General features: G+C 38.7%; 1 protein-coding gene across 3 annotated transcripts in view; it reads right to left on the bottom strand.

Moving 5' to 3' along the window:
* The window catches only part of INTS6 (integrator complex subunit 6), a 47,242-nt gene that overhangs the window by 3,527 nt on the left and 20,095 nt on the right, over positions 1-23,620 (bottom strand). For 2 of the 3 annotated variants that reach the window (XM_042805866.1, XM_033006660.2), the window contains 14 exons: positions 22,778-22,867; positions 14,510-14,693; positions 13,360-13,485; positions 12,357-12,511; positions 9,300-9,452; positions 9,028-9,160; positions 8,416-8,510; positions 7,888-7,998; positions 6,040-6,255; positions 5,805-5,931; positions 4,371-4,513; positions 3,476-3,710; positions 2,375-2,746; positions 1,817-1,910 (listed from right to left, as the gene is read on the bottom strand). In XM_042805866.1, coding sequence (XP_042661800.1) covers positions 1,817-1,910; positions 2,375-2,746; positions 3,476-3,710; positions 4,371-4,513; positions 5,805-5,931; positions 6,040-6,255; positions 7,888-7,998; positions 8,416-8,510; positions 9,028-9,160; positions 9,300-9,452; positions 12,357-12,511; positions 13,360-13,485; positions 14,510-14,693; positions 22,778-22,867 — 2,234 coding nt within the window. The remainder of the gene's footprint in view (positions 1-1,816; positions 1,911-2,374; positions 2,747-3,475; positions 3,711-4,370; positions 4,514-5,804; positions 5,932-6,039; positions 6,256-7,887; positions 7,999-8,415; positions 8,511-9,027; positions 9,161-9,299; positions 9,453-12,356; positions 12,512-13,359; positions 13,486-14,509; positions 14,694-22,777; positions 22,868-23,620) is intronic. The other variant, XM_042805867.1, reaches the window with a different exon arrangement.

The following is a 23,620-nucleotide window of genomic DNA, read 5'->3' as shown; positions in this document are numbered from 1 at the left end:
TTTCAAAGGAAGATGAAAACTGGATTGGTTTAGAAATCTTCCTCTCCCCTCACAACTCTCTAGTCAATTAACCTCCAGACTTGAACGGGGACTGTTTTTAAGCACACGCTTTGTGTTGTGGAAATGCTCAAGAGCTTGATGTCTGTGTTCAGGGTCAGCGCTGCTTGGAGCAGGGGAGGAGAGCAGGCATCCCTAATTTTAATTGCATTCCATGGCACTGCAAATGTCAGCTATCAGTTAACAAAACAAGACTCTCTTGACAACTGTGGAGAGCCTAGAGGTGTTTCCTGCAGGGGGCAGGGAACCTTGGGTAAGTGTGATAGCTTGCCTAGATAAGGGAAGAAGCAGAAAACTGCATAGGGATTATAGGCAGTGTTATCCGGGTGGCTAAAATGACCACGCTAACAAAAATCTCACCTAGGAGGGAAGCGGGAGGTAACAAGCTGTCCCTACACACAAACCAATAAAAATTCAAGTTTAACAACAGTCAACAGAATCAGCATTTCCAACCTCTTCCACCAGTAGATACAGAAAACTGTTGTCTGTGATGGGAGACAGGACTGAATTCTGACACATCCAACCGCAACACTCAACCACTGCCAAATTTTCTATGGAAAGAGTCAACTCAAGGTAACTGGAGTGGAGAGGCTGTGCAACAGAAATAAGAACGGCAGGTGATCTGGAGACCCTAATCTCAGAGACACAAATACTCCAATCCCACCAAGGGCTGCCACAGACTCCAGGAGCAACAGTAACGTTTTGGTGTGCTGGGACAGTGAGGAAGCATGTATAAACCACAGGCTGTGGAACAACTCTGACAGGTGATGATATAAAGACAGATCAAGCAAAAGCATGATAAAGGAATTGTTGCTATAGGAAGAACACGATCTATATAAATCCACACGCCCTGCTGTGCTGGCAGTAGAAGGGTAGAGGAGCTGTATGCATGTTCAACGTCCAGCGTACCTTCAACTCTCAACGTATCTTTATCCAAAAATCACTTTTTAATTTAATCATAAAATATGTTTGATAATGACACAGGAAAAACACTAATACAAAAGTGGATTAGAGGGGAAAAAAAAAAATCAACTATTCTTTGAGGCTTCTGAAATATGGCTCAGAGTTACAGCTATATTTATGATCCAAGGAGGAATGCTGGAATGATTAGTTCACTTTGACTCAAATACAATAGTTTCCAATGATAATTATATGTTTCTCCTTTCTTTCCTCTAAGTAAACACGTAGAAGGCTAAGCAAGTATGGTCAGTCTAAGGATGCTGTAAGGAACAGTTTCCACCTGGATTAACAGCACAGGGTTTAAATCCTCAGCAAGTCTCTCTACTCCAGTGACAAATTACCTTCCATTTCCACAGCCTCGGACAGGACTACAGTATCTACGAAGGAAATAAATCTGAAGAGCAGAGATCTATCTTTATGGAGCATACCTGGCTCTCAAAACTATTTTTAGGGTGAGATTTTGAGTTGATGCAGAATAAGGAATTTCAGCGGCTTCTGAAAGCCTAATTCACAGTAATATGCAGGTTCATCAGCATTTCAAATTAGCAGTACGCTCACACCTGAACCTTGGAACCTGAATGATCTTCTAAAAGACAAAATCTGAGGTAAAAAGGTAAGCTTGGGCAAACAACACACATCGGGAAATTGATGCCTTTCTGTTTTTTTCTAGGGAATTATTTACTTGCAATGCAAAGTATCATGTGGCAAGTTTCAAACAAAGAGCTGCATAGCTGTCAAGCAGTTATGTATGGCAGTACATGGTTCAGTTTTATAAGATTAATACGATTCAGTTACCTACCTTGAAGCTTCTTTGATAATATTTTGTAAAAATATCAGTCGGGTTTGTAAGCTTCCTTGTACATGCTTCAGTAAAAAGAAGATTCTTTCATATTCTTAAAGATACAGAGAAGAGCAAAATCAGTTACTTAAGAAATGCCTATACAGGTACCTGTTGTAATAGATCTGAGTCAGATGCAACAGACTGCATCCAGCTTTTGTAAGCTGTTAGGATGTACCTCCTATCAACTAGGCCTGCAGCAATGACATACTGCTTAATGAACACTAACATTAAAAACCACAGGATACTGCAGCTGAGGACATTACTGAACACCTAACAAGTTAATTGTAATACTGATAATGTAAAAAACCTGACTTTCATGAACACTGATAGGTATAGCGATGTTTTAATCACTCATCCAGAAAGCTTTTAGCAGCAGTTTTAAAACAAATCTTTTCATCTTTATATTTATTTTGCCTCAGTCTCATGGTTCAGTACGTTTCTGAAATAGTGATCTAATATGAATTCTTTGTCTAGTTCTCGTGCCAATCAACTGAAAGACAGATCAGGCATACTTACTCCTTCCTGGTTTTCGGATCTCTTTCATAATTTGTGCTCTTAGCTCTATATTCACCTCTCGGGAACTTCTGCAATGCACTGGTTTTTTCCCTTTGCTGGGTGAAGACATTGGCAAGTTCTCATCGGTACTTTGTTCTTTACTACCTGATTCCTCATGATTCTCCAAAAACCCATCAACATTCAAGTTATTCCCTAAATGTTCATGGACTACATCTTCTGTATGAGCTGCCGGTCGATCCAACGAATTGAACGAAGAAGAGGACATTGAAAACTCTGGATCCACAGAATTTGGGAAAATGTCTGATGAGAGTGGGTCTGTAACATGATTCTCAACCACATCATCCATTGCAACCTCGTTATTTGTTTCTGATGCTGAAAAAACAAAGATTACACTTGACAGTTTCAGATTCTTTATCATTTGATAGAAGTCAACGAGTCAGTTCCGTATTAAACTCTTGCAAGGCTATGCTCCAGCTTGTGTAGTCTAACGTAGATGCCAGGCATAGGAAAATGTTTTTCTGGGTTGTAACACTGAGCACATGACTATATTTCCTGGCAATTAACGGCTTAAAAAAAAGTCACAGGTATATTCTTTATGTGAAAAGGGAAGTTGCTATATGGACCTACCGACAGAAGAAAAAGCACCTGTAAAATGTCTTTCCCCATTAAATTGAACTGACCAAGTTTACTTTAGTGCTCAGCAGTGAGCAAGGCTGTTACACAGCACCTCAGCTCCACACTAAGGGAAGCGATTTCACTGCCCTACAGCAAAGATCAGATTAACTTCATGTTGTGACACTCCTGGAGCATGTGAATTGCCAAGCAAAGGAAGAACACCCTTCTGACTGTTTACATTATCTCCTCATCTAATACAGGAAATACAAGGTTTATACTGGGAAGTTCACATGAAAGACTTCTGTGGGAAGGACTACGTTAACTCTTTCTCTTATTAACCCCAGATGCACCCTTAAATGCGTCATTTTCAAAAGCGAGGGATAAAATTGCCGTGTTTGGGAAATCAGCCAATGGTATTTCTACGTAAGCAAGGAGGTTTTTTGCATAAATTAAAAATGAGCTCTCTAAAGATGAAGATTCACTTACTTTTGTGAATAGGAATAGGTTTAACAAGGTCAGGCTGTGCTTGCGTGACGGGTGTCGGTGGCCCTTTTCCTCCAATGTGGTTATTCACAACCGGAGGAGTTTGTGGTCGGCCTCGGAGCAGGGGGGACATGCAACGTCGTCTTTTCGGAATCCCTTGCATATTTGGTTCTCCAGGTCTTTTATGTTTATTCTGAGGTCCTGATACAAATTCATCCGCTTCGTCTATCATCATTCCCTGAAATTAATTTAATGGGGAAAATTCTTAAGCTTTACACCCAAACCCCACAATAGAAAATACAATTAATGCTTTGATGCTGTGATGATGATGGCCACATATAAGGCAACTATATACAACGTGCCACTAGGTACTGAATTCTCAGGTGTTGACCAAATTCTTTCTAGACTGTATCAATATGCTTAAGGTCCTTATCCAACAGTCCGCCCAGCAAGACAACTGAGTGGGCTGCCAAACTTCCATTTTGGTAATTGCAAAATGACTCAAACATTTAAAATAACAGCTCTAAACGATATTGGGAATTTGCTGAAGTCCGAGACAGCTTTGGACGAAAGAGAGTCCATGCTCTCAAAGTTATGGGAAGCTTCCTGCGGGGGAAGTTCGCTAAAGGAAACATGATCAGGTATTAGCTATACTACAGTGACAAACATATTTCATTTATAACACCATTCCGAGGCATAATATTGGTTTTCCAGTAAAGACTGCCCTCCATAGGATACTACTGAGGGAAAACCATCCGAGATGCTTTCTTGTAAGCAGTACTTTCCCAAATACTTGAAAGTCTTTATCCAATACATTGCTCTTTGAAGGGTCTAACTCAGCAGCACACACACACTCACACAAGAGCACATTTTTAAAAAAGCTTTAAACAGAAGTCACCTTTTTGTCCAGCTTGAATGGATTGCCAAATGTATGAAGCCTTCGTGGTTGATCAGGATCAATCTCTCGGAGGGGAGAAGGTATTTGTTTTAGATACTCCTGGTAGTTTCCCATTTGTGCTATAGGTACGCTGTGAACTTGATCTACCATAACAAAAGGGCTTATTAATATATGATACTGCTCACCTTATGAGAATTTAGTCTATACCCACTTCACACCTAGCTTTCCACCTTTCCTCAGATGCATTAACAAAATAGATAGGCAAAGAGTAACGGTAAGTTTTGCACAACTGGTATTTCTAACATCATGTTTTGAGCGCAGGAAACTTAAGTGAATCAGTACATGTCTTGTGTATTTATCAGGACAGGGAAATAAGCAATAGTTGTCATGCATAGATGTTAGTTTTCCAATGTGTCCTGTAACTTTTCAACAGGGTAGATGGGTGAAGAAACTTAGACTGGGAACAAATTATTGCTACAACATTACTACAAACAAAAGGCACATTAACCTGAAGTAGTAATGCAATGCTGCATACAGCTTTGACATAACCCTACCCAATTTCAGCCACCCAAAACGTAATTGTTGAGACTGGCATTTTCCCAAAGCACTGGTGGTTTTTGACCACTGCAATCAATACGGATCTGATTCTAGACTTGGTGTGGATTTAAAGTTGCCAAGCCTTTGATCAAGCAAATCATACGTTGGCAGAAATAGCAAGGAAAAAAAAAAAAAAAAAAAAACACCAAAAAACCCACAACATTAGTTTTCATGTGGTTTAATCCCCTCTCCAAAGAGCAACTTTTCTGCGTTTCACATTACTTGATCACAGATGTTAATCTGACCTAAGTAGTGGCAGGCCTAATGTAACATGTACTTTCACTTGCATTGTCCTACTCGCTTCTCCACCTATTTCATCATTTTTTGCTAGATGCCATAGAACAGTGCCAGAAGACACAGGTAAAGGAATAAATGAGCAGACTACTGAACTATTTATTGTCGAGCTAAAGGGCAAAAGAATCATACTGGCAGCACCCAGTGAGCAAGCTTACTTTTCTACTTCTCACAATCCACTTCTATGGAGAGACATTATGATGGTCGGAACTGCTCTTTGATTTTTTTTTTTGTTTTGTTTTTTGTTTTTCTCAGAAACATCATGGAAGTCAGAAAGAAACAGTGAACAAAGGATCTGATGTAAAAGCCCAAGTCTCCTCACACGGAACTAAAGGACAGAGCAGTGAATGGGCAATCTTCTCTATCCTCACCATTTTTTCTTCAAGGGAGTTCAGGAAAAAAAAAATCTAAAACCACATACAGTTTAATGGCAGTATCAGACATCCACTAAGTTTTCAAGAACTACACTATTCGTTAAAGACTTCATTTTTTTTAATACCAATCATATCATGAGTAGACAAAAAAAATAAACTGTTATCTGACCTTCATCTTGTCCTTTGAGGAACTTGCGAGTACTCTTCAGTAAATTAGATCTCATTCGTGTTAACTGATCCAAAAGATTTCTTCTGGGTATGTCATAAGCATTTCTAAAAGTTTGAGGTTTCAAATCCTACGGTTCCAGTAAATAAAGTCCCAATTAATACCATGTATGAAACAATATCTAGCATTTCAATGGAAGTATATTGAAAATAACAACATTACACACAGTGGTGCTTACCTTATTCAGCAAAGCTATTTGGAACCCAGCATACTCCTTCATATTGAGGTCTAGAGGTCTATGAGGAATTTCCCCAGTAATCCCCTGTAGCAGATGTTGAAAATCGTTCCTATGTGCCATAGACAGGTTGTGTGATCTGCTTCTGACCTTAATTCCAGTCTCTTGCGCTACCTTTTTGCCTACAGAGCCAATGACTCTATCGGACTCTATTTTGGCCTTAATTTGAAATAAATAAATAAATAAAATTGACAATATGCTCTTAAAAGGATTAGTCAGACTTATTCATTTTAAATTCCTACCTAGAAGATTCAACAATGTGCTAATACACTATGACGACCATTACCAGGATGAGTGCTTAAGGAGTGCTTAATACATAACCACTTAATGATTACTACAATTTTAAATACAGCCAACAGTTTGTGCCTAGGTCTTCTGCATATTTCTCCTCTGCTGCCCATTATGGCATCTAAGCACCAATATGCATGCAATGCTTTTATTTTCATAAATTATCATAATTGGACTAGTAATTATCTGCAAATCTATCTGTACTCACATACACTGTTTTCTATGATTACAGCTGAACGCTAGAACTCCCAAAAGACCGATTCTCCGACAACTATAGTTGCGATCAGTCACACAGTGGTATCAGCTTTTTAAAAGCCCAATATGAATAGTCAAAACGTTATCAAATATTAAATACATAATACCCAATTCTGTTTGACTAGACAGACCTAACCCCCAATATTATGTTAGATTTGTACCAAAATTAAACATGTTCATAAATGCCAGCTTTTTTGGCAAAATACAGTTGGACAAAGAGCCAAAAGCAATTTAGTGATACACCTGCCAATGTTGGCTTTGCAGTTTCCCATAAATTTATAGACTACTCAAAATTTGAGGCTGTAGCTATTAGGAATACTGCGTCTCTACCGGCAGTACCTTTCAGAAGTCAGAAAAGCTTCAAGTACAATTTGCAGTGCATGTCATTACACTTTAGGAGTCTCAGACGTCTAGGTTGAGAGATCAGTTCACAGTCATTGAGCAGTGTGACTATAATTTCATAGGATATACTGTAAACTTCAAGAGGTTTGCTTCCTCAAAGAGTAATCGATATTAATGCTTTAAGAAAAAGCTGGTCCAGAAGGACTCATTAGCTAACTTATAAAGACTTGCACTACTGTTTCTTAAAGTTTCAAGCCTACTGCATCATTTTATTAGCTTGGACAAGAAAGCTTAACATGCACAGTTCAACAAAATAGAAGTGGGAGGTAGCAGGGCAGAAATGCTTTAGCTGGTGCAGGAGACTAGTCAAAGATACGGGCACTATTCTGAACACAGTCAACAATTTCAAAAGGTCACTTGCCACGTCTGTATCCTTACTTGAGATTCTGAATTACATCGGTTTACTTCATATTTACTGAAGACTTTCCATTTCATTTCACAAGCCAAAGAAAGGACACCTTTTGATTCAGATGCGCAAAGCACAAATCTCTCTTTTCTGAAAAAATGCTACAACATCTTTAATATCTAAGGTAAGACAACATGTTTTCTTTTGGACAAAAGTACGTTACTGTCTGTACAAGTAAAAATGCTCTTTAAATACAAAAAAAAATCTCAGTTTGTGCCTCCATATTTATCTTTATAGTCCAGACTATGAAGTTCATATTTAAACGTTAAGTTTCCCTTCAATTCAGAAAACCAAAACGCTTGCTTTTTCGTTAATTGCTTATGGGAAGGTATCAACTTGACCTCTCTGCTCTTTTTTCCTTCAAAGCCATTGAACTTGAGCATTTTAAGATTATCCTGATATTAGAATAAGTTTTGACTGCTCTTTTGCTTCAACATTACCTGCTGACTCAACTTTTTGAGATATGAAATGACACTGTAACTAAGTCCATATTCCACATTGTCAGCTATAAGGTTTGGTGCTCCCATCATTCTCACAGCTTTCTTCAAAGGCTGAAACACAGAATATAGTGGATAGTCATATTTAACTTTATAAGCATCGTCTACATACTTCAACTAACTGTATCTATTTCAAATAGAACCTGAGGTTCTCCAAGTTAGAAAAGAAGAAAAATAAAGACTTCCAGGGCAGCATTTTTGGGGTGTTTAAAAGCATTGTTCTATTCATACAGGAATTGATTAACAGAGATACCATTTATATACGAGTCACAGCTGATGAAATTTTCGTAACATTCAGGTCTCAAGCCTTCCACAGGACTCCAGTGAAAACAGTATCATTATGCAAGAAGTTTAGCTATTCGCTCTTAAATTAATACGTATTCCACTTGAAATAGGGAACACATACATACATAGCGGAAAAACTGTAATTACATAATAAAATATAAATTTTAACACGGTAAGCAGTCTTACCCCAAGATAATAAGGAGGCATTGTCTTCAAATAGCTTTCAAATGACTGTCGCCATTTCAGTGTAGGCTTTGCCTTGTGCACTTTGAACAAGTCATCTGATGATTATAAAAAGAAGAGAGCCAAAATGAAAAGCATGTCTAGACAGCATTGCATCTTTTTTTTCTAGTAAAAGAAATTGTCAAAGAAATGTCAATTCCTCAATGCACAAACTAATGTGTGTATTTTAACATATATACAACTAAACTAAATATACACACACGCACGATTAATGTTGCAGCCAAAAGATGGAACCTGGTAAATTATTTATCAAATTGAATTGATGAATTGGAACAAGAGATTGGGAGAAATTACTCCTAAAATAATGAAAAAAGCAAGACCAGAACATATCTGAAAGAATGATGATTAAGTAAATAATCTTACACATTGAGTCTGAGCCGTGAAGGCCAGCCAAGCGGTGACAAGTGAAAGTTACTGATTACAAATGCACTGCTCAACATGCTACCTTTCTACAGGTGTGTGATTAATACTGGCATTAACTGCAGTAATCTATTTAGAGGAGATCATTTTTGAACTGTTTATCACCTAGGAAAACTCTTCTGAAGTGGTATTTACCTAGCAGTGGAAGGAGGACTGGATAATTGTAAGGCATCACAAATAAATTCACACAATTCAGCGCTGTACTAGCTTTCAAGTAACCAAAAGGGTGACCAAGTTCACTGTATTTTGCACTATTGCTCACATATACCTGCAAGAAAACACATTATATTGCACGTAAATCCCAAATATTTTATGCTGAAATTTTATATCCTATTTTGATTATAGAATAAGGTCTATGAAAAACAGCATTCGATAAGTAACTTCAATTCAGCATGCACTCTACTTGCCTGCCAGCAGGTCTGAGGGGATTTTCTTTCCAGGATAAACTGGGTCAGTGGTGAAGGTTCTAACTCGTATTTATCAAAAGGCAGTTTGTCAATGACCATCGGTTCACAGTCAGTACAGGAAAATTTCACCACAGGATGAGATGTGCGAGGTGGCTAAATGTAAGCATTCCACTGTTAATAAGTCTGCACAACGATTAAAATGCAAATGTGCTATAACAACTGAAGTAATATAGGTTCTTTGTAAACACGCATATTTAAGGATCCTAATCAATACAGTAGTCATATTTATTGTATGCAAGTCCTAAGCAACTAATTCAGGATGTCAGCACTGTCTTCAAATCTGAAGGAATCTTATTTTCTAGATAAACGCTAATTATTTTACCTAGTAAGTCTGGAACCAAATACAAGTAACACTTCTTGCACATACACAAAAACTTTGCAAATGGAACTAAATCCCAGTGGGGACAAAAAAAGTCTTCAATGTTACTCTGGGGCATGCCCATTTTTTATTCCCTACAGAAGCAGGCGCTTTACTTTTGTATTTGCCAACTTCCTCCAGCACTTTTCCTTCTTAGCAAATTTAACAGCTACAAAATTCAAACTGAATTATAATGACCAAAAGCAACATGATTTCAGAAAAAAAACAAGCTTTAGAAGAACTCACACTGTAACTGGGCCTGTGAAAAATTATTTCAATGGAAGCAATTTAAGTGTTTGGATTTTTATTTTTTTTTTTTTCCATTTTATTAATCACAGGGAAAAGGCCTTTGTGCCTTGAGTTTCAAGTGTAAGTTAACAACATATCTGAAATTTCTTTTGCTGGAAAGCTGTCATTTTGTGTGTGAGGAAAACTGAAGCTGTACGCCTTCCACTGAAGTGTTTTCAGGAGAGGAACGTACGCTCTTATACTTACCCTGAGCCTCCTCCAAGGCCACTAGAATCTGGGGAAGAGCTCAACTGGGAAGCCTCCTTCCATTTACTCTCTTTACAAGAAGGTAACTAATAAATACATAAAATGAACCAGGGAAACACAGGGTTTCTTGGACCTCCCTACCACCTCACCCTGCAAGCAATTTTTCTACATCTATAAGGTCTAATCTCTTCCTTTTAGGATGAGCCACCCAAATATCAACTGCCCACCAAGCTGGTCTTGCCTTGAGTGTCTCCACTCTGAGGAAGGTGTACTGTCCCAGTGCACACAACACAGGAGGCCCAACCAACTGAAGGAACTGCATTTCTCTTCAAAGAAGATGCCTCCAGTAAAGAGTTGTGGTGGAGTTTGTGACCAAGCCACGTAGCACTTACAGTAGGAATTAAAGGCTGCAAAAGAAGTTGAATGCTAAGACTTGATAAGTCCAATAACCCTTGGCTGGACGGCGGAACTACTTTTACCTTGGAGAAGTGGGAGCGGCCATTTACATATTGATCTGCCATCATAATTATCAGCAGACCTACATATACATTTAAGAAAGCCTTGGCAGTATCATGACCTACAGTACTTGAAACAGTTGTTGGGATAGGAATGTTTGAGACAACTCCACTGTGGCTCAGGTAACAGGGAGGAAAAGAAAAATATCTAACTATGAACTCTCAAGTAGACAAGAGTTACAATATATGATAAATTTTAACACTGTTTTTTCAGAACAATAAGGAAATACAAGTCTTGAAACAGTATCAGCAAACTTAGCTCCCCAACATTACATGAGGAAGGTCCAATGTGGAATTCCAATTGACATCACCAGGAATTTACCTGCACGTGCAATAATCCCAGTGCTTTATGCAGTTCTGAGTTAGATATGCTACAGCCGAGAGAAGAATTCTCTCTCATCTTCTCACCACTTGAGCAAGTCAACCTCATGTTTTTAGCAGATTTAGTTCCAAAACTCTTCACTTGGCAAGATCTATTTTAGCAATCTCAGTCAAGAACTGCAGTAGCAAACTGTACTGACTTTCTATAGTGACTGGAGGTAGATGTGTCATTGATAGTGACTACAAGGAGTACACAGGATAGTTTTCCTACAGAGCAACTTTTTACTATCCAGTACACAATGACATTTTGGTTTTAAATGACTACAGATGATTTACTTTTCTTCATATACACTAGCTTGCTTTGTAGTTCAGAAGGGCATCCACATCCTTCAATGAACGTGCTCACAGACGCCACCAGCATCAAACCCGTAAATATGACTAAGACTTCATATTTGTACCACTCCTCAACAACCTGTATTTCAAAGGACTTCATATATTTTTCAAACAAAGGAGACAAAATTTACGAGAAGTTCAATGATTTGCTAGTCAGCACACTAGCTTCCTATCAAACAGAACCACAAAAATTCAATAAAAGTCATCATGAAATGTAGGAAACAGTTATACAACTGCATTATTTCTCCTTTCATGATTCTCAAAGATTAGCAGAAATACAAAAATACACAGTAGTTCGCTCATGATTAGTTCTCAGACCAAACAAAAGGAAGTGGCATGCATTCCTTTATGAAAAAGAACAAATAAAATTCATTCTGTGGGTTGCATATTAAAAAAAAAAAATAAAGTGAGTTTCTCTACTCGGGATAAATTGAAGGTATGGCTACATGAACAAGAGCCGATGAAATTACATTCACCTGCTAGAATGAAGACGGAACTATCACAAGGATTCAGAATTGGGAAGATCATACTATCTTCTATTAATACCCTCTGCAAGGCAACAGAATTTGATGGCATATTATCCAAGTGTCACCTTATTTCTGGTTTGGTATTTTAACAGAGTTCAAACAGAAACACCACCTGCGCGTACTAGGTTGACAAATCAATCTGTTGCAGGCAGTTTCTTAACGCTTCAAAGTTACTAAAAAACAAAGCCCAGGGTATTATCTGATCATCCCTAATTTATCCGAGGGAAGTGCAACACAGGTTTACACGTGTCATTCCTTCTTGGGTCACACTGACTTTACAGTAGCTACAATGAAATAGGTATCTCAAGGTTTAAAAACCAGTGAGTAGGAAATCCTGGAATATTCCACCACGCACAAACCCTTTGCTTTATCTAGCTTCAGTACGTACCAGCGTTGGAGAATTCTGATCTGGCCAAAAAGATTCAGGAACAGGCCAATGACCAATTGGAACCCCAGTTTTAGGGTTTGGTCTAACATAAATAAGTTTGTGACAGCTGTGCCAAGGTTGGGGTCCAAAAGGTCTGGATATATCCACCTGCCCATCTACAGAAGAAAAAGGCTTTATCAGTCAAAATAGCGTTAAAACTAAAAAAACAAGTATTAACTTCTGTGAAGAGTTTAAGAACTACACCCCCCAGGGAAGCTCTTCCTGCAGTTAATATTATTTCTAAGAATAGCAGACAGTGGTCAGGAAGCATTTCTGCAAAAACCCAGAAGCGATGAGAAACCAAATAAGCATTCAATCTTTACAGGATCTGAGCTGAGAAAGCCAGTTATCTAGACTCCTTCATAATGATCAGTTTCTCTCTCCTCCCACTTATTACCAGATAACCTTCAAATTTCCATGCATTAAAAAAGAAAAAAAAATAATATACACATGACTAATACTGCTAGACTAACTTTTTATTGCAGCAAAGCAGGATTAAAAAAATCCCACAAGAGGGACCTAGCTAAGCCATTTCGAACAAGGTTAAGGCTGCACAGTTGCATTTGCTATTTTAACTCTTAATGCAGCCACTTGACTATATTAAGCAAAAAAGGGTAAGTGTATAAACCCCCGGTATTTCCATATCAAGCTATTTACATTTCTAGCTGGGCAAAAGCTACTGCTTAAAACTCATGAATCCATTTAACTGATGTGAATAACTGCGTTTAAGACTACCTTAGTACTACGATCAAATGTAGAGGTTTTACCTAGTGCCCAGGAGCTGCAGCCAGTATTTTGAAAAAGTACAACAAAATTTCAGATGTGGGAGGTTCTTACTGCAGTAACGTCTTTCACATTGCAACAGTTTTCCTATTGTTTTGGCAACTACTACATTAAGGTCACTAAATGCTATTGATAGCCACTGCTGCTACTTGCTATCACAGTGTAAAAAAAATTCAAGTACCATCAATTGGTGAGGGATCCGGTCCAGCTTTTTCAAAGTTTATTACCACTCCACTTTGCACTTTTTGCACCAATGACTCAAGACACTGATTCAGCATTCTTGGAGAGCACACACAGTATGATCGACCTAGAACAAACCAGTCAAGGTTAAGACTGTTCAGCGTTTCTGCCCTTCTTTTAACTTGGATCACTCAATAATGTTCACCGGCCACACACATTGATTTACGTATGGATCAGGGATTTAAAGCTTCTTCCAAACACTCCCGCTTTGTTTAAGCAGCAAGGCAGCCTAGTGAAGAAGTGACAGTTACATGCACCTCATTGGAAACGTCTGGGTTTTCGCTCCTTGATCACTTTAACTCAAACTCTTGGCTGCATTCATGGAAAATGGGCTCCCCCTTGTGACAGAGAGCAACATTTAACTGTTCACCAATTTCAGTCAAAGCAGTGTTGGTGCAGCCTACACTACAGTCAGGAAGCAGTGGAATCCAATCCTTTTTCAATTTCTTTGCCCGGTTCCTATCACATCCCCTCTGAGGCATCAGCAGAATTGTTGTTTCTAATGTGACGCAATCAAGCGCTTTTACAAAGAAATTATAAAATTAATACCCGAGTTTGATCTGGAACATAATTTCCAAGAGATTAAAAATATGAGTTATGATGGATAGAGAAGCATCAATTTTGCACAATAATTATACATTCTGTGTTGTATAACTTCTGCATTGCATTCCACATGCTCTGGAGGAAAGGGAAAAAAAAAAAAAAGAAAAAAACAACCAACAACATTTCCTTCACTTTTTGCTTTATATCAGAGTATGCCAGGAATTTAGCAAAATCATACTGCAGAACGGACTCAATTCTTACAATCCCTAATTATGATACCAAGGTGCGTTAGAAAAAAGTGAGTTTTATCTTCTAAAAAACTGCTAAAGAAAGTAGATTCCTACTGTTCCAAGACAAGTTACTTTAAATTATCTGTATCTAATGCCATAAGTGTCTTCAGTTTTATTATATCAGATTTCTGAGTTCTCACAAGTAACATAAGAACTTAGAAATACTTATTCCACCACATGTACAGAATTAATAGAGCTGAATTGAATTCGTTTTCATTTTCAAAGGTATTGACTTGTTGAAGGAAACAGGGCACTCACCTCCTGTGACTTCACACATGGGTGTGATTGCAGAGTCATCCACGGGTACCCCCGTCATCTGCTCGCATTCCGGTGCTGTGATACCAGGTAAACGGAGAACCAAAGCAAATAACCTCTGATCCCATCGGAAGGGTTCCTTAGTCAACTCGCTCCCAGGTAGAGGGGAATTGAGAGGTAAATGGAGCTGAAAAGGAATTTAAAGCTGTGACTATATGGCTTTTGAATTCAAAAAATCAATTCAGGTTACACAGCGATGGCAATGCACTCTACATCACCACACTTATAACCTCTACCCGGGTATTTATAATTTGATTCATTACAGGCAAGACATCCATCATTTAATGAACACTTCAAACATTTCAAGGCAACACGATGCACAAAGTTGAGAGTTACAAACCAAGTGGGAACAACCACTTTTTAAAACTGATCTAAACTTCAGAATCAATAGAATATTTTCTTTAGAATTTCAGCAGTAAGAACTGCTTCACTGCAGTGTTCTTTTGTTCAGTTTTCTGCAGAACATGCCCATTCTCATCTCAGTCTCTCCCTTGATTCTTCAAGATAAAACGCACAATTGAATGAAAAGGTAATGTTAATCTAAGACTCCTGCAGAAAAAAATTATAACTTGGGTATAGTTCCAAAAGAAGAAAAAAATCTAGCTGCCAGGATCACCTACTCCAAATAACTCAGCTTCACCAAGTTTACTAACGTGGTAGCTATGTTATAGAATCAGAAGGCAGACATTTTATATAACTTAGGTATATCCTGCAACTAAACTCATGACTGTTTAAGTGAAAAACAAAGATTAAAATCAAAACTGAAATGCAAAATGAGTTCTTACTTTTAGGTAATAGATAACAGTAGCCACGGGTACTCATACAAGGGACAATTGCTTGCCATGTGCCACTGTGTGGCCTCTGTCTGGGAAGAACTACACAAAAGTTTTAGTTCAAAATATTGAAGATGCCATCCAGGGACGTGCGCTACATGGGAGCATTTCTTTCCACTTTAACTCCCAGAAGAGACAGGAAAGAGATTCAAGTTTCAGACTTCAAACATGCTGCACTAAAGATACAGCAATGGTCAGGACATCATTTATTAACCACTAACAGCAGCAGCCAGAGAAACCAACTACTGAACTTCTAAAATTCCCAGGGCTGCCAGTTTTATAACTAGTTAACTGAAACAAGAAAAAAAAAAAAAAAAAAAACAAAACACATGAAACACCAATGCATTAGCTTCTAAGGGATGCACAAGACATGCAGAAGACTCTAGCCTCTCTTTTTGCATCCAGATACCTCACACCAAGACTAGTGGGGAAAAAGAAAGCTTATCAAAACATTCAACTACAGGAGCTCTGAACAGAGAGACTATACTTCTAACTGGTAATTACAAGATTCTACAAGTTTCAGAAAAATTTAATAGATCCCCTGCTGATATCACCATCAGTACAAGAAAAATTCTCATTTCACCTGGAGCTCTACAGCCATAAAGGGGAAGAAAAAAATCCCTGAAGTAATGACTCAAGTGGTGGAAACAGTTCCATTACCTAGCTAAATACAAGGGTTAAACCCAGAAGCTGAAGCAAACTCGACTCTTCCTCAAACACTTTCCTTCTCATGCAGCATTCAAAAAAATCTCAATTCTCAATCTCAATTCAGCGTTCGCAAAGGGAATTACTAGTCTGTTCCAGAACTTGATGCGAGTCCCCAAAAGCACCCATTAGAAACAGCCTTCTTTGTGAGTTCATAGTGGTTACTTAAGGAGTTTGCAACAAGCTGTTGAAAAAGCTTTCTTATTTGCTTATTTTTAAGAGATTAACTTGAAAGCATTAAACCTAATTTCCAAATTGGAAACGTCAGCTATTTCTTTTTATGTAATTGCAAGCATCACATATCAGGAAAAATACATGTATATATGTTTGAAAGATAAATCAATTTATTGATACAATCTGAAGGTCAGGAACAAACACAACAAACCCACTCTGGTAACACGTGAGCAAGAATCAGAACACGCTGGACTTTTCAGCACACCTGATGCTTTCTCCTGAATTTCTGCTTTTGCTGATGCAAGCTGAGAGCCCATGGGAGAAGAGCACTGTTTTCCCCAAATGTTTCACATGAAATTGGTCAAAGGACACTCAGCTATGTACCTGGTTTATTACTGATTTACAGGCATGTCTTGCCCCTTTTCACACAAAGGGCCAGCAATGCCTGCCTGGCAAAGGAAACCCAGTTAAAAGAACAGCCACATTCCTCGTAAACAGCCTAAAATCTTGACTGTAAGAGGACTCAGGTGCCAGCACTACCCCATCCTCACTTGGGGATATTATTAAGGAATGCCATTCACCAAACTTTCCTGTTTAGATCTGACTGAACAGAAGATCTACTAGCTCTGAAGAGTACATTTCATCTGCAAAACATACTTATGTGACAGCACTATTTTCCTTCAGGCAGCATAAATACATATTTTTAAATACATTTCTATATATAAGTATCCCATTGGACCCTGTACCAACACTATCCTGAGTTCAGTCTACCTCGAACTACAAAACCTTTCTTTGGCTCAGCTGATTATATTGAGAGAACCCCAAAACCAAACATTACTCAGGAGAATGATATTGTATTATGTACATATTACTATCAGAAGCGTTTTCAAGCTGTGAGATGACAGGCAAAGCCATCAGCATCAAGTCAAACGTCCTCACTTCCTTTCCCACAGTTTAATTCCAGTTAAGTTTAACATCCATGTTACTGGAGAAGTTACAGATTCACACCGTGCCTCATTCTTCACAGACATTAGTAACTTGGTCTTCTCACCTCCAGTTACTTTTTTTTTTTTTTTTTTTAAACTGGTATTGTATTACCATAGCAACTGTACACCTAGCAGAAAACAAGATGTTGCCTAGAAATGTACCTCTTGCATTTAGTTTCTCATTCCCCACACATATCTGTATATGAAGGCATGCACATCTTTTCCTCTTTGTCCTTCGTATCAGTTGTTAAGAAACTGATAGACCCAACAGTTTAAAGGGAGGTGATTTATCAGCTATGCTCTTCAACATGGTGTCTATTTATAATCACACACAAGTGTCCTACCAGCTTAGTACTAAAAAGCAGCTGTTTTGTCTCAACACTAGTTGGTAGGAGCCCACACAAACCCTACCATTCCCAAATGGCATAATGCTACAACACGACAGCAGTGTGTGTCTTATTGCCCCTCTTTCCCTGCCCTTAAATCCACGAACACGTTCAAGAACCAAGAGGGGTTGGAAGACCACCTTTTTACTGAAGAGATCTGGAAGAACCCTGTTATTGGTAAGCAGGTCTTTCGTTTATTCTGAGTCCTGGCTTCTACACACATTTATGCAAGCATCAGCAGCAGCACAGTCTGAAATCCTCAAAAAACATCAGAGGATGCTAGAGACGCCAGGTTGGATAAAACCTAGGCAAGCACTAGAGAACTCTGCAGTGGCATGGTAGCTGGTGAATGAGAGCAATGCTCTTCTGGGAGTGACTGCACATACAGGCTCATACATCACACTGGGCAGCGCTAGCACTGCGTAAGCTTTAGTACCAAGGTAATTACAGGCAGCTCCATCTTGGGAAATCTCATAAAAGGTTGTTACCTTTGATTAGGTACTCGATAAAAATATCCATACAGAGACAGTCAACTTCTCTGTCTTCCTGTATCTAAAAAAAAAAAATACTAAAAAAAAAAAAATCTATCTGTAAGTAACCTTCCTTGCAGGCTTTTCTGGTACCCATAAAAAGACAAGACACATCGAACATTCCAAGCAAAGGTAGCACTGCATCCTTAGAGGACCGAAGGACTAAGGATGGGCAACAAGATACAAGCCCAGTTGAGAAAACAAGCCCTCGGTAGACTGAGAAACTCTACTTAGAGTTAACAGTAGCATTATGTTTCCCTATCTTTTTCCATCCAATTGTACGAAGTTATAACACAGAGACAGAAAGCCACAAATTGTTTTTCCATAGGAAAAAACTGACACACCATATATATCTGGCCATTCTGATGCTATCTTTAACCATCAGCAAGCGCACACTGAGCTGATAGTTACACAAAACTCACACATCAAGAGCTCCGGGGCTCAGGGCCAAATGCTGTCATCCTGACATCTGATACCAACAGGAATAACATGGATAAGGAAGGATGGGAACATACATGTAATGAGATCTGCCACGTATTTCTTGAAGAATTTTTTTAGAAATCAAGATTTTTTAGCAGGAGGAACTAAAATTAAAAATATTATGGGGCATTTACAGTTCCTGATCACTCTTGAAATTAAACAGGACCTTGCTACTTGTTACAGTTATTACAGCAGGGATACAAGATGATCAAGCCTGGGAAGGATCGGTGTGACAACGCCATCCAGTTCTAGGATGAGCAATGAAAAAAGATACCAACTCCTCCTCTAAGTCTCTCTCAACTGGAAGATCAGAATGGCAACATACAGAAGCCAAGCAGCATTGCTCATGCTTTGTGTTTGCATAATCATTCATCAGAATGTATCAACAGGTCAATAACCCAGTTTTATACTTGCAAACAGTTTAATGCTTCCTCTTAAAACAGAGGGTATGTAGAAGGAAGACAAGGGACCATAGCTCAGCAGCTGCAGAATTGGGGAAGTATGACACTTTATTTCATAATATAAAGAGGAATAAGAGAACCCCCCTCAAGCAATTAAACACTTAGAAAAGGAAAGATCGGGAAAAGGCTAAGACCAAATTTGAGGGATCAGGCTATAAGTGAAAGCCACTCCAGGAGGAATCCATAGCACGTAACCGATAACTAATGACGGTATTCCAACAGGACAAGCCCATCCCTTCCTCCAGTTCTGTCTGGGACAAGTGAATCCAGGGAAGAACCTGGTCAAGATGCCACGATGAATGTAGAACTGACACTGGCCCTCTTCAGTATATTGACACTGGTGCATTAGAAGTCAGTGCCAGAAGGGACAGGACTGAAAATCCTACTAACTTGTGCTGATGGAGATGATAATTGCATAGACTGCATCATTTCTGCCTTCAGTCTGAGGAACCACATCCATCAGAGACAAAGCAGTGCTGAATGAGTAAGGCTCTTTATCTGAAAAACCCCTATGAAATTCCACAAAGGAACAGGACATCTGAAGAATTCAGCAAGAGCTCTGAAATGGGTTTTAAGCTCGACTGCTTCACACTAGGGCAAATGACAGTGTTCCCATAGTGATAAAGCTGATTTCATTGGTAAAAATGCAAATGTTCATCTGAATGACAAAGCTTTGAGAAAACTTGCCTCCAGGTTCCATGCTGGCTTCACAGGCTTTCCAAAAAACAACGTTCTGTCAGTTCTCTCGTACGTAAGTTTTAAAAGAACTAAAAATGCACTGCCTTAGTCCAAGATAAGAACTTTACACAGGAAGTAAAAACACGGTTGTCATAGCCAGTGGGATATGATCACTTCCAACACCAACTCTGCAAAGCCTCTCCAAAGTCACATCCAAAGAACAGAAGAGACATTTGAAAGTGACGGAAAAGCTTTGTTATTGAATGCATTGAAGCAGGAACGGACTTCCGTATCTGCAGGCTGGTGTTATTGTATTAGTTCTGCTTCGTTTCTGCATGTCCAACTTAAGAGGTAACTGTAAAGGTTGCCTAAGCTACATTAAGAAAAATTCTGACCAACAGGACCCATTATCAAAAGCAAAAGATCATCCCTGAAAGGCAGAAGCACCCTTGGATGCTTTGTTCCCCTGCTCTTTGATAGCATTAAGAATGTTCTTACCAGTACAGCTAAGGCAAAACAGAAAAAAAAAAAAAAAAAAAACACCAAAACAAAAAACCCCATCACATCCATTGCTGGGTATGAAATATATACCCTGTAAATACATATGGAACAGTACTCTAAGAAACTTGCATTTTGTCTTACAGGAAGTAGGAGCAGTGGTCACTTTCACTTCCTCCAAAAGGCAATACCTTTAAATTTGCTCATCTACCAAGATATCATTAGTTCACTATCATGAGTAGAGCAGATTATGCGTCTCTAGAACGTAGTTTAACAACCATCAAATCATGTAAATGTCAAATTTGGCCCAGTGACATGATCACGACACTAACTCTCGGCAGACGCTTATCAGCCAGCACCACCCCTGAGCCAAGCCTAAATTTACTAGATTAAAGCAGCCACCAGAAAACCCATTTTCTCAACGTAAATTACAACAATTTAAGTATGTGAGTATGTGACCAAACGATTGCCTGACTGTAAGAAAATGTCTTCTTATGAAGACTAAAGGTGAAAAAGTTGTACCCACATTTGAAGGAAAAGGAACGCAAACTTTCTGGCTATAAAAAAATTCTGACTCTTGCTGTAAGAAAAAGAGCTCATGAGAGCCAACAGAACTTTCTTACCTAAATCATTTTGCATAAATGAACAAGATGAAAGGAAATGTAATGTGGAATCACGGAACTGTGTACGTTATAGAAGAGACATGTGAAGGTTATATAGTCCAGAGCCTTCTGATTGCTCAGGATCTTGTCCAACCCAGTTTTGAGCATTTCCAGTGATGGAGATCTCACAACCACTGGATAACCTATGTCAGTGTTCAATCACCCACACAGTTAAAATCTGTCTTGCTATTCAATCAGAATTTCCCAAGGTACAATTTGCAGCTGTTGCCTCTCACCTCAGCCCTGGCTCTCTCCCCCAGTGCTGCAGATGGTGGTAAGACACCCCCCCACACACACCCCACAGGCTTCTCTTCTAAAGGCTGAACAAACCCAGCTCTCAGCCCCGACCCAGAGGGCATTTCCTTCACCCCCTGAGCATCCTGGTGTCCTTCACTCCAGGACATCCATGTCAGATTTTACGAGTTAGTCATCTGACAGCAGAGAAGTTGCTTCTTCTCAAGAAAGGACTCACACAGCTAAGTAATTACCCAATTAGCTCTTAAAAACCCCAAACAGCATTCCACTGCTCACAGCGCTAGATGTTGTAGAAGGGTCTGAAAGTGTCACACTACCCTCTGTGTAATTAACATCTTCTCACTGACAACCACTGTAAATACGAGGCTGCAATTCTACTCAGCATTTTGGAGCACGCCCAACCAATCACTGGAAAGCTGGAAATGGATTATTGAGTAAAAAAAATATGATGGAAGAGAAATTTTATACAGATAACCTACTTAGTATCATGGATCCAGGCATTCCCTTTCAGTTACAGGCTATGGCTGGTGTTTTAGTAGTCCACATAGAACTATCACATCATTCGCCTTTCTTCCTTTAAGTCAGATACATTACAAAAACATTCAAATACCACTTCCCATACAAACAACTTGTCTAAGTGCTGTAAGAATGCGATGTAGTAATAGAGTATTAGGAGAAATTTGAGTAACTAATAAAAGCAATGTATGACAAGTTAATCTGCATAGTCAAATGTGGCATACCACTTGGAGAAGTCTGAATCCTTCCCTTAAACTTTAGGACAGACCTTCAGATATTAACATTTTACCCAAAAAGGGAATGAGCTTATACATTATTTTTTGTTGTTGTTTGGGTTTTTTACTATTGCATGGAATGGGCACTCAGCTGGTCAGACCAACCCTATCCCTAGTGACCATTTTCATCGTTTTAAGGAAAGAATTTGCAACAGCCAGTAAGTTACAACAGTTCAGTGCCTCTGCATTTGCTACAGCTCTGAGTTGTCTGAGCAGGTACTCCAGTATATTAAGATCCGGTGTTTTAAACTGCTCTACAAATTTAATTTGAAATAAATTTCTTCAGGTCTTACCTTAGATTATAAGGACACTACTGATTTGATTATAAACACTTTAAGAGCCCAGTGTGAAAGAAGTACATATTTCACATGCTCCCTAGTGATCACAACCTTTGGGAAATCACTCTGTTAATTTGGGTCTATGCATAAAGAACTTATATCTAGACCAGTTACAGACATGCATGTTTTACAGAAATCATTTTCTTCTGCTAACATATTTGATAAGGCATGAACTCCCCGGACAGAAATAGCAAACTGAGTCTACCAAGCAGACCAACAGTTGTATTATATGCTTCTGTCACATGCAGTAAGGAAAAAGCTATTCAGATTTTTGTAGTACTATTGCATAAAACTACCTTAAATTAAAATGAGAAAACGCGTAAGTTTAAGGTACTTGTGAGCATACCTTTGAGGAATCATTTATGCTCCTCCTGTAAGAAGTATTCTAGCATAATGTTTAGTACACATCATTGTAATCAGGGGTCAGATCTTACCTCTTCCTGTATCCCACTGGTAGTAGTTAATTTACTTCCATCAGTAACTGTTATAATTATTGCTGGCTCCAGAAAAAAAGGGTTTCGTCCCTAAGGGAAAAGAAACAATTTCATTTAAAATGCTGTAACAAATTCATACGCTTCTGTTCAGCCATTAAGTGGCCACTGATACCCACCGACACAACAGTGAGGCCTGAGGTATTTATTCTCATGTACTATACAGTACAGTGCTATCAGTTTCTGAGTCTGCAGTTAGGCCATGTATGGTTATTACACTTAATATATCTGTATTCATCAAATACATACAAAAACGTGGCAAAAGCGGTTAACATAGGACTTCAAGAGCCATGTGCACTGTAGCATTCTGACAAACTAGCAGCTGATTAGAGGAGTAACTGGTTTTTCAAACCAAAGATACTTCCAATTCCCCCTATTCCAGGGGTGATTTTATGTGTTATTTCACTACTGTGTGACCAGCTAAAACATTTGCATAGTACCTTGCGATCATGAGATCCAGGCTAAAAACTAATACTCTATGTATTAAGGAAAACTCTAGCATGAATAGTACCGGTTACGTTTTAACCAAAGTGGTTCAACCATGTCTGAAAGACATCAGAAATAAACACCTGAGAAACAGATAAACTTTCCGTATGAATCATTTAAGACAGAAACATAGAAAAGGCAAGACGTTCTGTGATCCCACCAGACATTCAACTAGTCTAGCTGTAAGAAAAAAAAAAAAAAAATTGGTTTGTTATTGGCACTTCTTTTTCAGGAGGGACAGAAGGCTCCTAGCTCACTGGCAGTAGGAAAAGGAGGATCCCAAAGTAATCCAGGCACAGA

Source organism: Tyto alba, unplaced genomic scaffold (assembly GCF_018691265.1).
Source record: "Tyto alba isolate M040663 unplaced genomic scaffold, T.alba_DEE_v4.0 Super-Scaffold_45, whole genome shotgun sequence".
NCBI classification, from domain to species: Eukaryota; Metazoa; Chordata; class Aves; order Strigiformes; family Tytonidae; genus Tyto; species Tyto alba.
Note: the sequence above shows the minus strand (reverse complement) of the source record. Positions and strands in the feature narration are given on the sequence as shown.